This window comes from Leishmania infantum, chromosome 28 (assembly GCF_000002875.2).
Source record: "Leishmania infantum JPCM5 genome chromosome 28".
Classification (NCBI taxonomy): Eukaryota; Euglenozoa; class Kinetoplastea; order Trypanosomatida; family Trypanosomatidae; genus Leishmania; species Leishmania infantum.
Window position 1 is genome coordinate 754,413 of NC_009412.2, and position 12,467 is coordinate 766,879.

General features: G+C 61.8%; 3 protein-coding genes across 3 annotated transcripts; all 3 read right to left on the reverse strand.

Moving 5' to 3' along the window:
* Positions 1-2,503: 2,503 nt before the first annotated feature.
* LINJ_28_2050 (putative zinc transporter) lies at positions 2,504-3,892 on the reverse strand (the record flags this gene model as incomplete). The annotated part of the gene is made up of 1 exon (XM_001470194.1): positions 2,504-3,892. The coding sequence occupies one exon, from the start codon at positions 3,890-3,892 to the stop codon at positions 2,504-2,506; it is 1,389 nt and encodes a 462-aa protein (XP_001470231.1).
* Positions 3,893-6,003: 2,111 nt separating this feature from the next.
* Positions 6,004-7,392, reverse strand: LINJ_28_2060 (putative zinc transporter; the record flags this gene model as incomplete). The annotated part of the gene is made up of 1 exon (XM_003392629.1): positions 6,004-7,392. The coding sequence occupies one exon, from the start codon at positions 7,390-7,392 to the stop codon at positions 6,004-6,006; it is 1,389 nt and encodes a 462-aa protein (XP_003392677.1).
* A 1,939-nt stretch (positions 7,393-9,331) lies between these two features.
* On the reverse strand, positions 9,332-11,368 carry LINJ_28_2070 (conserved hypothetical protein; the record flags this gene model as incomplete). The annotated part of the gene is made up of 1 exon (XM_001470196.1): positions 9,332-11,368. The coding sequence occupies one exon, from the start codon at positions 11,366-11,368 to the stop codon at positions 9,332-9,334; it is 2,037 nt and encodes a 678-aa protein (XP_001470233.1).
* Positions 11,369-12,467: the final 1,099 nt, after the last annotated feature.

Consider the following 12,467-nt stretch of genomic DNA (forward strand, 5'->3'; position numbering starts at 1 on the left):
CAGCGCTCAGCGGCGGCACGGCAGAGCCGGGCGACCCAGGCTATCGCATGCAGGGGAAGCACCACAACGCCCATCCCCGCACAGTCGCGCAACGCCGGAGGGCGAGCACAGGCGCGGGCACCACGCAGACACACACAGACACCAAGCATTACTTGTCACTGCGCACACCCCGGTTAGGCACAGGCCGTGCAATGCACCAGAGATGTCAGCGCACGGGCCGCGCGGCCGGAACAGAAACCCAGAAGCGTGGGGTATTGCCACAGGAGCCAAAAGAACAACGTAAAACCGAAACAAAAAAAGAAAAGGCACAAAACACAAGTCGGCGACAGCGCCGCCCGCACCCGCGCATGCGCACGCCCGTCAACGGCGTGGTCGCAGTGCTTGCCGGGGCGGCGACGGCCTCACATCACGGAGAATCCCTCCCACCCCGTCCTCGACGCAGCGCTCGGCATCCACGCCCCCAAGCGCGGAGGCGTGGTGCACACACATCCACAGAGACAGCGGCACCCGCAGAGACACAGCGGGGGGAAGCGCATCGCGCAGAGGAACATGTCAGACGGCAGGCAGCGAGGCAGGCGCACGCGCAACGTGCAACGGGGGCGCATCCACCGCCGCCACGCGCGAAGGCCCTTCCCACCACACCGCTCGCCGGCGCGCCACAGGAGGAGACCAAAGCACAGGCACAAAGCGGACTAAGAAGAGAGAGGAACAGGCGAAGCATACAAGTCTTTACTACGGGGGAGGGCGAGGGGGGCCATCGGACCGTGCGCGCAGCGGCGCGGTCTCCCACCACGCGAGGACTCTCAGGGGCCCTCACGCGCGCGCACACCTCCGCACGCAGACACAAGGCAGAGCGACGCACATCACGCACCGCACACACACACACACACACACACACACACACACACACACAGACGCTTACTTACTTATACACAGACGCAGGTTATAGGCGATCCGCGGCATGCCGCCGCTTACTCACAGACATAAAGTACGGTACAGCTCTTAGATGAAAATGCTATTGCGGCGGGCGCATGGAAAGAGTGGAAAAGGGGGGGCGACACACACACAGTCGCGCGCGCACGTCGGCAACAGCAACGAGAGGAAGAGACGGTACAGAGCACGGCACGTTGCCTCCGCCGTCCCGCCTGCAGCGCGCCACCGCACTCACCGCAGCACACGAGGGGGAGCCCCGCAGCGCTAGCCAAGAGAACAAGCAGCACATGATCACTCACGCACGCATAGCTCGTAGAGGGGGTGAGGATGCACGCACACACAGGGACTCCCCAGAAAGAGCACAAGGGGAGGGGGTGCGAGCGCACGGAAAACGCAGAGACGCAGCAGATGCGCACGAGGCGGAAGCGCCGTGCAGCACGCGCCGTCACAGTCGCTGCAACCCTCCGGGGTCGAGGGGGGAAGCAGTTGGGGCCGAATACGCGCCGACACACACACGCACACGCACACAGAAACACACACACAAGGGAAAATCAACGCGCGCACAGGAAGGGACACGCGGGCGACGCGCGGCAGCAGCAGCCGTGCAGCCGTCAAAGCAGCACAGGCAACCGCACTGACTCACACGGCTCCGCCACCGCAAGACACCCACCATCCCTTCCTCAACTCATGGGAATGCACACACAAACACACACGCGCGTACACGCTCTCGAAAGAGCGTCAAGAAGAACCAAAGCCGCACCCTATCGTCGTCCCTGGGGGGACAGTGCGGGGCAAGAGTGGAAGTGAGAGCGGCACGCGCAGGGAAGGAACGAAAAGCACACGCACACACACCACTGGTATGGAAGCAAAGCAAAAGGCGGTAAAGACACAAGAGAGACCACACGCTACTGGGAAGCACGCACGCGCACAGCGGCGGGGGAGGGGGGAAGAGGGGGCAGAGGGCCCACTTATCGTGCTCCCGGGTAACACACACCGCTCCTCTGGGGGAGGGGAGTGCACAGCGTGGACGGTGCCCCAGCAAACACACTTTCACAAGTCGACAGGGAGGGAAGAGAGGAGAGCAACTCCTCCGCCGTTGCAAAACGCGAAGAGAGCGCTGCGTGATTAGTGAAGAAGGTGAGAGAAGTGCACGAAGGCCGTAAGAGAGCCGCGGGCCCCACTGCGGGACGGCGTACGGTGGATGGTGTACGTGTGAATGGGTGTGCATTACGCCGATGCTAAGGGGGGTGGGGCGTGTGGAATGGGGGACGGAAACTAAAACGAGGAGGAGGAGAGTTTACGAAACAGCGTGGAAGAAAAGACGGGGGAGGTAGCGAAAGAAAAGGGTGCACTACAACAGGTCTGATCTAATACTTATATGTTGCGCTGCGCGCGTGCCTGCGACGGCGTAGGAAGAGGGAGCATTGGGATGATGCCCACAGCTGAGGGGGGCGTCAAACAGGCACCGCCGGCCCCGCCCACGCCCCACAGCGGCACAGAAGCACGATCCATTACAGCAGCCGCCACCTAGCCACATACTCGCGCAGGAACAGCAGCAGCGGTCCAACACCTACAGCCACTTCCCGATGATCGCCATCACGGCCGCACCGATCCACAGCCCGGCGTACATCCCAATCCGCTTGGCCACGCCGCACTTGCTCTTCGCGCCGCAGTGCACGTGCAGGTCGTGCGAGAAGTCCACGAACAGCAGATTGAAGGCAATGTACAGCATGATCCCGCCGCAGATCGAGTCCAGGATCGCACTCACCAACGCGTACGTCGTCCCCGACAGCGCGTCGCGCGACGCCATCACAGTGCCGGTGCCTGCCGCAATCCCGATCGGCGCAGAGAGCGAGAACACAAGCATCAGCGCAAGCTCCAGTGATATCTTGAACGACGCGTCCGCAAGACGCGCGCCCATCGCAAGGCCCTCAAACAGCTGGTGGAACACAAGCGCAATGATCAGCGCGCGCAGGTCCGCGCCGTTGGACACGGCAAGCGCAAGCCCCACAAACACGCTGTGCAGCGTCACGCCGAGCTCCATGCACAGCGCTGCCACGACGCGCTGCAGCGGCGGCATGTCCTCCGGCACAGCTACGCCGTGCTGGTGTCCCACACACTTCGCGGCGTCCATCTGAGGCACAGAGACACCGCCCTGTCCATCCTCCGCACCGCCGTACATGTCCTTCAGCACATCCTCGTCGGGCCTCTCCGCAAGCCCGTCCTTGCGCACCGCAAAGCACTCGTTGCGCAGCAAGCCGTGGCACGGATCCGTGGGCGGCACCTTACCAGCGGCGCGCGCGGTCCACCGCTCCGCAATCCACCCGACCGTCCCGTCAATTGCGTGCATCACGATAGCGGCAATCATCGCAAACAGAAACGCCCAGCCCTCGTACATCTCGCGGAAGCTCTCAGGGACGCAGTCAGCCCCAAACACAACAGAAGCGTGGTTAATCATGTGAATCATCGCAACAGCAAGCACCACACCCGTCGCAGCGGCCTTGCCCACAGCGTACACATACGCGTGGAGACGCAGCGCAGGCACACGCTTGCCCACGATCGGGATCAGCGTGCCCACAACCGATGCAGCGAGAATGATGAAGATCGCAGCAATGTGCAATCCCAGCATGTAGTCGCCTTCCACAGAGGCGCAGCCGTGGCTGTGGCCGTGACCGCCGTCGGAGCCGCTGCCGTGGCTGTGGCCGTGGTCGCCGTCGGAGCCGCTGCCGTGGCTGTGGCCGTGGTCATGCCCAGACTCAGCGTACGAGAGGCGGTGTCTCGTACCGTCACCGTTCGTGTCGGAGTGAATGTCCGCACAGCCCTGCGAGTAGGCCATCGTCTTCGTTGCGGAAGCAAAGGCCGACTGGAATTCGAGGGGTTCGCGCGCCTTCACCGCAACGGCAGCGCGCACAAGATCGCCGACCAGCTGGCGGAGCATCGCGAGGGTGGGTTGCGCCATGGTCGCTGGCCTCCTGGGAATGTAAGAAGAGGCGATCGGAGCCGTGCTTAGGCCGAGCAAGAAGAGGATCTGCGGGTGCGCGCGAGAGACGGAGGCAGGCGGGGACGGGACGGAGCGGTCGGCGAGGGGTGGCGGCGTCGCACAGTCGCAGTAGGTTATGGAGAAACAAAAGAGAGAGATAAGAGTGAAGATGAAAAGGCCGTTATTTAGCGAGAGAGATCGAGAGAGCGTCTTGATGCCGGGCGGTGCGCGTGGGCGTCGAGGACGTGGAGGGCGTGCGTGGTACGCGGTGCGAGTAAGTTGGGTGGAGTGGGGCAGAAACGAGGTGGAAGAGGGGACACGTGAAGGGCAGTGGAAGAGGAGGCGCCGGCAGCGGCGCGACGCGGCACCAGGCACGCACTCCAGAGCAACGCCGAGATGCACGCCGCCGTGACGACGCCGTCAGCGCTCAGCGGCGGCACGGCAGAGCCGGGCGACCCAGGCTATCGCATGCAGGGGAAGCACCACAACGCCCATCCCCGCACAGTCGCGCAACGCCGGAGGGCGAGCACAGGCGCGGGCACCACGCAGACACACACAGACACCAAGCATTACTTGTCACTGCGCACACCCCGGTTAGGCACAGGCCGTGCAATGCACCAGAGATGTCAGCGCACGGGCCGCGCGGCCGGAACAGAAACCCAGAAGCGTGGGGTATTGCCACAGGAGCCAAAAGAACAACGTAAAACCGAAACAAAAAAAGAAAAGGCACAAAACACAAGTCGGCGACAGCGCCGCCCGCACCCGCGCATGCGCACGCCCGTCAACGGCGTGGTCGCAGTGCTTGCCGGGGCGGCGACGGCCTCACATCACGGAGAATCCCTCCCACCCCGTCCTCGACGCAGCGCTCGGCATCCACGCCCCCAAGCGCGGAGGCGTGGTGCACACACATCCACAGAGACAGCGGCACCCGCAGAGACACAGCGGGGGGAAGCGCATCGCGCAGAGGAACATGTCAGACGGCAGGCAGCGAGGCAGGCGCACGCGCAACGTGCAACGGGGGCGCATCCACCGCCGCCACGCGCGAAGGCCCTTCCCACCACACCGCTCGCCGGCGCGCCACAGGAGGAGACCAAAGCACAGGCACAAAGCGGACTAAGAAGAGAGAGGAACAGGCGAAGCATACAAGTCTTTACTACGGGGGAGGGCGAGGGGGGCCATCGGACCGTGCGCGCAGCGGCGCGGTCTCCCACCACGCGAGGACTCTCAGGGGCCCTCACGCGCGCGCACACCTCCGCACGCAGACACAAGGCAGAGCGACGCACATCACGCACCGCACACACACACACACACACACACACACACACACACACACACAGACGCTTACTTACTTATACACAGACGCAGGTTATAGGCGATCCGCGGCATGCCGCCGCTTACTCACAGACATAAAGTACGGTACAGCTCTTAGATGAAAATGCTATTGCGGCGGGCGCATGGAAAGAGTGGAAAAGGGGGGGCGACACACACACAGTCGCGCGCGCACGTCGGCAACAGCAACGAGAGGAAGAGACGGTACAGAGCACGGCACGTTGCCTCCGCCGTCCCGCCTGCAGCGCGCCACCGCACTCACCGCAGCACACGAGGGGGAGCCCCGCAGCGCTAGCCAAGAGAACAAGCAGCACATGATCACTCACGCACGCATAGCTCGTAGAGGGGGTGAGGATGCACGCACACACAGGGACTCCCCAGAAAGAGCACAAGGGGAGGGGGTGCGAGCGCACGGAAAACGCAGAGACGCAGCAGATGCGCACGAGGCGGAAGCGCCGTGCAGCACGCGCCGTCACAGTCGCTGCAACCCTCCGGGGTCGAGGGGGGAAGCAGTTGGGGCCGAATACGCGCCGACACACACACGCACACGCACACAGAATAATACTTATATGTTGCGCTGCGCGCGTGCCTGCGACGGCGTAGGAAGAGGGAGCATTGGGATGATGCCCACAGCTGAGGGGGGCGTCAAACAGGCACCGCCGGCCCCGCCCACGCCCCACAGCGGCACAGAAGCACGATCCATTACAGCAGCCGCCACCTAGCCACATACTCGCGCAGGAACAGCAGCAGCGGTCCAACACCTACAGCCACTTCCCGATGATCGCCATCACGGCCGCACCGATCCACAGCCCGGCGTACATCCCAATCCGCTTGGCCACGCCGCACTTGCTCTTCGCGCCGCAGTGCACGTGCAGGTCGTGCGAGAAGTCCACGAACAGCAGATTGAAGGCAATGTACAGCATGATCCCGCCGCAGATCGAGTCCAGGATCGCACTCACCAACGCGTACGTCGTCCCCGACAGCGCGTCGCGCGACGCCATCACAGTGCCGGTGCCTGCCGCAATCCCGATCGGCGCAGAGAGCGAGAACACAAGCATCAGCGCAAGCTCCAGTGATATCTTGAACGACGCGTCCGCAAGACGCGCGCCCATCGCAAGGCCCTCAAACAGCTGGTGGAACACAAGCGCAATGATCAGCGCGCGCAGGTCCGCGCCGTTGGACACGGCAAGCGCAAGCCCCACAAACACGCTGTGCAGCGTCACGCCGAGCTCCATGCACAGCGCTGCCACGACGCGCTGCAGCGGCGGCATGTCCTCCGGCACAGCTACGCCGTGCTGGTGTCCCACACACTTCGCGGCGTCCATCTGAGGCACAGAGACACCGCCCTGTCCATCCTCCGCACCGCCGTACATGTCCTTCAGCACATCCTCGTCGGGCCTCTCCGCAAGCCCGTCCTTGCGCACCGCAAAGCACTCGTTGCGCAGCAAGCCGTGGCACGGATCCGTGGGCGGCACCTTACCAGCGGCGCGCGCGGTCCACCGCTCCGCAATCCACCCGACCGTCCCGTCAATTGCGTGCATCACGATAGCGGCAATCATCGCAAACAGAAACGCCCAGCCCTCGTACATCTCGCGGAAGCTCTCAGGGACGCAGTCAGCCCCAAACACAACAGAAGCGTGGTTAATCATGTGAATCATCGCAACAGCAAGCACCACACCCGTCGCAGCGGCCTTGCCCACAGCGTACACATACGCGTGGAGACGCAGCGCAGGCACACGCTTGCCCACGATCGGGATCAGCGTGCCCACAACCGATGCAGCGAGAATGATGAAGATCGCAGCAATGTGCAATCCCAGCATGTAGTCGCCTTCCACAGAGGCGCAGCCGTGGCTGTGGCCGTGACCGCCGTCGGAGCCGCTGCCGTGGCTGTGGCCGTGGTCGCCGTCGGAGCCGCTGCCGTGGCTGTGGCCGTGGTCATGCCCAGACTCAGCGTACGAGAGGCGGTGTCTCGTACCGTCACCGTTCGTGTCGGAGTGAATGTCCGCACAGCCCTGCGAGTAGGCCATCGTCTTCGTTGCGGAAGCAAAGGCCGACTGGAATTCGAGGGGTTCGCGCGCCTTCACCGCAACGGCAGCGCGCACAAGATCGCCGACCAGCTGGCGGAGCATCGCGAGGGTGGGTTGCGCCATGGTCGCTGGCCTCCTGGGAATGTAAGAAGAGGCGATCGGAGCCGTGCTTAGGCCGAGCAAGAAGAGGATCTGCGGGTGCGCGCGAGAGACGGAGGCAGGCGGGGACGGGACGGAGCGGTCGGCGAGGGGTGGCGGCGTCGCACAGTCGCAGTAGGTTATGGAGAAACAAAAGAGAGAGATAAGAGTGAAGATGAAAAGGCCGTTATTTAGCGAGAGAGATCGAGAGAGCGTCTTGATGCCGGGCGGTGCGCGTGGGCGTCGAGGACGTGGAGGGCGTGCGTGGTACGCGGTGCGAGTAAGTTGGGTGGAGTGGGGCAGAAACGAGGTGGAAGAGGGGACACGTGAAGGGCAGTGGAAGAGGAGGCGCCGGCAGCGGCGCGACGCGGCACCAGGCACGCACTCCAGAGCAAGGACCAGGGTGACCCAATCGGTGCCCAAGCGAGCGTCGGCGTGGACTCTCGCCGTTCGTACAGAAGTCTCAGGGTGGGGAGCGAAGCGCGGCTGGTCAAAATGCGGTGCGACTTTGTTCTTGTGGCTCGCCGTAAAGGTCTCACATATATGCAGCGGTGCCGGCAACGCAAGGCGGGGGAGTGAGATGCATGTCGCCGTTTTGCGGCTGCTGCTTTTAGACGATTCGAAAAAGCCCTACGGACGGCAGCGCTGCTCTCGTTGCAGCTGCCGCATTGCCTGGCGTGCCATCCTCTCTTTCCCTCATGACACGTCCCGGTAACGCTGTTGCCGGTGTCGATCTTGTGTTACTCCATATGCGTGTGCCTGTGCGGGAGAAGAGAATGTCAGCTCTCTTGTAGAGCGCAGGCCCAGAGACGCGGCAAAGGTCTCCAGAAGTGGCGTAAGCACACGCATCTCGCGTGTCTGTGTCGGCGTGCGTGCCCGCCTGACCCTCTCCATGAGTTATGCGGGACAACAAGGAGCAAGTAAGGGGAGGAGAGAGACGCCGCAGAGAGCTTTTCAGCATGAGCCGGAGACGGTGACACGAACAAAACAGATGAAAAGAGAAGTTCGCCCAATGCGAGCACGTTTCTTTGTTGAACGTGTTCATGGTTGAGCGAACACGTAAACAGATATACACGCATACACAATCACAGGTCTCGTGTCTCTGTGGCACTGCAGCTATGCCAGGGAGCCGGCCCCGCTAGCACCGCGTGGCGTCGTTCCGTCCATTGCAACGTCACTGCCTCACAGCGCAGCCGAGGTCCCGGATCACGCTCAACATCACTGCAGCGCAGCAAAGGCAGAAAAGCGGTAGGCGGGTGCATATGTTTTCCGAATCGTCGCGCGGGGTTCGTAGTGCGCCGGCCCAAGCGTGACCATCACGACGGCGCATCTCTTCCGCACAGCGCCGCCCCAGACCCGTCCGCCGACACCGAGAGTGGGTACTACGCCCTGATTCCGCGGTGAGGTGGTTAGTATCATGAGGGCCAGCGCTACGGTCAAGAACATCAAAAACGAGAAAAGGAAAGGTAAAGGATGACAGCGCGGTGGAAAGGTGAAGGGGCGGTAGTAGAGCATGGCGACTCAAGGAAAGAATGGGGGAAGAGAAGGAAAGGAGGGAAGAGCCGCACATGCAGCTCGAGGCGCGAAAATGGCCTCTACACAAAGAAAAGGCGGACGCGTAACACAAAACAAACCCCAGCCGGGCACCCGCTACCAAAACAAAAACAAAACACAAAAATAAAGAGACGGACCAGCACTCACACACAAGCACACCCGCGCAGAGAAAGAAGCGGACACACAAAAACTCACGTACGTCAAAGGCATCGCGCAAGAAAATTTCGCCACGGCTCGTCGAAAGAAGAATCGATGCAAGACAATCAAGCACGCCCACCTCTTATTTCCTTCTTTTTATTTCGGCTTCTCCCGCCCCTCCCCCACTTTGCGGTTCGCTTGTTTGTTTGCTTTTTTCGTCGTCGCTCCTTCGCTACTCGAGTGTCGCCAGTGCACCAGGTGCCTTGTACATGAGGAACTTGTACACGATGGGCGCAATGCTGAGCACCAAGATCCCCAGCGTAAAGCCCACGATGCAGAAGAACGGAGTCGTCGTCTCTGCGTCCGTGAAGGGCACTCGTACGTTCATGGCAAACAGATTCGGTATGATGGTGATCGGCATCAGCATTACGGTAATTTGCGTGTGCACGTGACTCAGGTAGTCCATAAAGTTGCAGTGCGACAGGAGGCGTGCAGACACGCCACTGACGAGGGTGATGTTCGCCCTGTTGACGATGTCGCGGCCCTTGCATAGGCTGAGGACCGTGCTTCGGACGGACGAAAGCGAGCGCTGGTAGCTCTCCACTCCCTGTGAGGATCGCGAGAACGGTGTCAGGCGCATTGCCGGCAACAGCAGCTCCTTTAGCACTCGCTCCTTCTGCAACGCGTCTATGTGGAAGAAGGCTATGAGGTGGCGCAGGTTCTTGGTGCGCAGCAGCATGTCGTCCTGGTCAACTCGCGAAGGTAGAATTTGAAGCACAAGCTCGTCGAGCTGGTCTGCCTCGATGAGCAGCGCACGGGTAGACTTCTGGAAGTAGGCAATAATGGCGGACACAAGCGAGCTGCACACGACGGAAATGGCTGTGTCGGCGCAGTAGTTCGGCGATGCTGGTTTGCTAGGGGTGCCGAACAGCACCATTGGTTGCTGGGCCCCTCTCGCCCGCTCCGTCGACAACGAGGATACCGGATCACCTGCGGCAGCAGCGGCGGGGTATGCGAGTGGCTCTGGCACCACCCGTCGGCCAGTGCATGTGTCATGAGGTGCTCTGGGCGTTGCTCCGTTGACTCCCTCCTTAGCCACGCTGCCCGCATCGTCAAGGGAAAGGTTCGCGTCGCGTTGGCACTCCCGAACGGCCAAAGAGGAGTCGTGTGTTGCCGTGTCGACCAACTCTGCTCCCTTGTGGGTACTGATCGATGACGCGTGCGACGCTGCGAAGCTCGCTGCGGAGCGAAGCGCCAGCACGCCAGCTCCACCAGTGCTTGTTGAAGATCCAGTAGGCCATGCGTGGTTGGCCATGATGAGCTGCACGTCTCCCTCGCCGCCAAAGCGACCCGCGCTGAAGGTGAAGAGCGTCGACTCGAAGGCCAACGCCACCACCGGTGTACACGGCAGCTGCGTGCCATGTGTGCTCATCCCGTCACTCTGGATGGCGCCGTGCTCCGTTGTCTCCTTACTCTGCAGTCCCACTGCCTGCAGGCACAGCACAACGTAGCCGTGTGCTGGGAAGTACTCGAGGAAGTTGTCACGCACCGTCTTGTGGCGTCTGGCAGAGTCACCCTTTTCATGCCCCCTGTCGGATGAGGGCTCCGTATCCTCGGTATCACTGCTGGAGTCGCCGCTCCCAGGTTCTCTGAGCTCCCCAGCGCCCGTGTTGGTGCAGAGTGCGGAGATGATGCGGCGTCGTGTGAGCACATGCACTGGCAGGCTCTCCAGAACCTCCACCAGCTCTTCCTCACTGGCTGCCTTTATGCTGACCCACGCAGGGCGAGCGTCACCGTTGATAGAAGAGGCAGGAGACAACCGGATCGCCGGAAGGGCGAATGCGCCGTGCGTCTTCTCAGCGGTGGGCTCCGAGGGAAGCGTGTGTGGGGCGCTCGTAGCTGCTGACATGCGCGCGGGGGGCAGCAATGGGAGCTTCGCCAAATGGTCGGCGACGCTCGTTGACGAGGGTGACAAGACCGCGTACTGGTCCTGTTCGCGTAGCATCTGCCTCAGCGTCACAGCATTCGGCACGAGGTGCCAGGCCGCTTGGGTCACGTCTTCGTCGAGGTAGCACACGTGGATGTGACTCTCACCGGTGTTCTCCACGGCGGGCATCGCGGAAGTGACGTTCAGAAACGCCGCTGAAGTGGCCGAGTTCCCACCGCGGGGCAGCGGAGAGCACCTGCTCGCCTGCGTTGCGGCGCCCCTCTGCGTCATTTCAACCTCCATCACCGAGGCGCCGCCGTTGCGCTGCTTCGACACGGACATGGCCGATACGTGCCGGCGTGCAAGGTATTTCGGGTTTATATCAGTGCCTATGCGTTTTTTGATACAGCAAGGCTGCTTAAGGGTCCACTCCGATCGGCGCAGCAACAAGGAGAGTGCGTTGAAAAGTGCGTGTGCGGGGGGTATGCGTCACCTTCTGTGGCGAGATCAATATGAAAAATAAATGTGTCTGTGTCTGTGTGTTAGGGGGTGGATGCACACTTACGTCATACAAAGTAAAAAAAAAATAGAAGAGAGTGCACGAAGGCCGCTGTTGCAAAACAGGGTAGCCGGCAACGTGGTGGTGGCCGCGTACGTGTTTTTCTTTAGCGGCGTGTGCGCCTGTACCTCGTGACGGTTTCCCTTCTTTCCGCCTCGGTCCCTTTGGGGGCAGGGAAGGCGCCACGCGTGAAAGTGCGTGTTAATGTCTGTGTATGCCTATGCCCGTGGCTGAGACAACCCAATCGGCGAAGACGACTGCGGCGCCAAAGGTGAAGCCCAGGAATACCGCTGCTTGCGGAAAAGGAAGCACCGACTAAATAGCGACTCCGGACGGAGGCAGGGAGGAGGGGGCGGCACGCTTGGCACGACGCCGCTCTCACGAATGCTGAAAAGAAGACGGACAGAAAACAGCGAAAAAAAAAAGAGCAACCCACACTTGGCCTCTCTCTCTTCTACCTCGTTCGACTGTTGTGGATGATTGAGAAATGTGGCGGAGCGGAGAAGGGGAAGATGTGGCGGGAGGTGGCGTGGGAGGTTAGAGACGAGTGTGCAACAATTCACTCGCGTGGCGCAGCGGAGGATATGTACCTTTATGAGTGAGCGTACAGCGTACCGCAGCGGTGTTAGGGGTTAGGAGAGTGTTCTCGCGTTTAGTCTTAGTTGTGTGTCGGTGTCGTCGCTGTGCGCGATAGTGCCTAACGATCGCCGAAGGTTTGTACGCTGGGGTCGATGCTTGTGCCGTATGTGCGGTCTTTATTTCCTCTCTCTCCCTTCACGCTCCGTGTTTTCTTGGCGTGTCGGTGCACCGGGAGAGAGTGAGTGGGTAGTAGACTGGCCGACAAGCGCACACGCAAGAATAAGGGAGCGCGGAAGGCAGGGC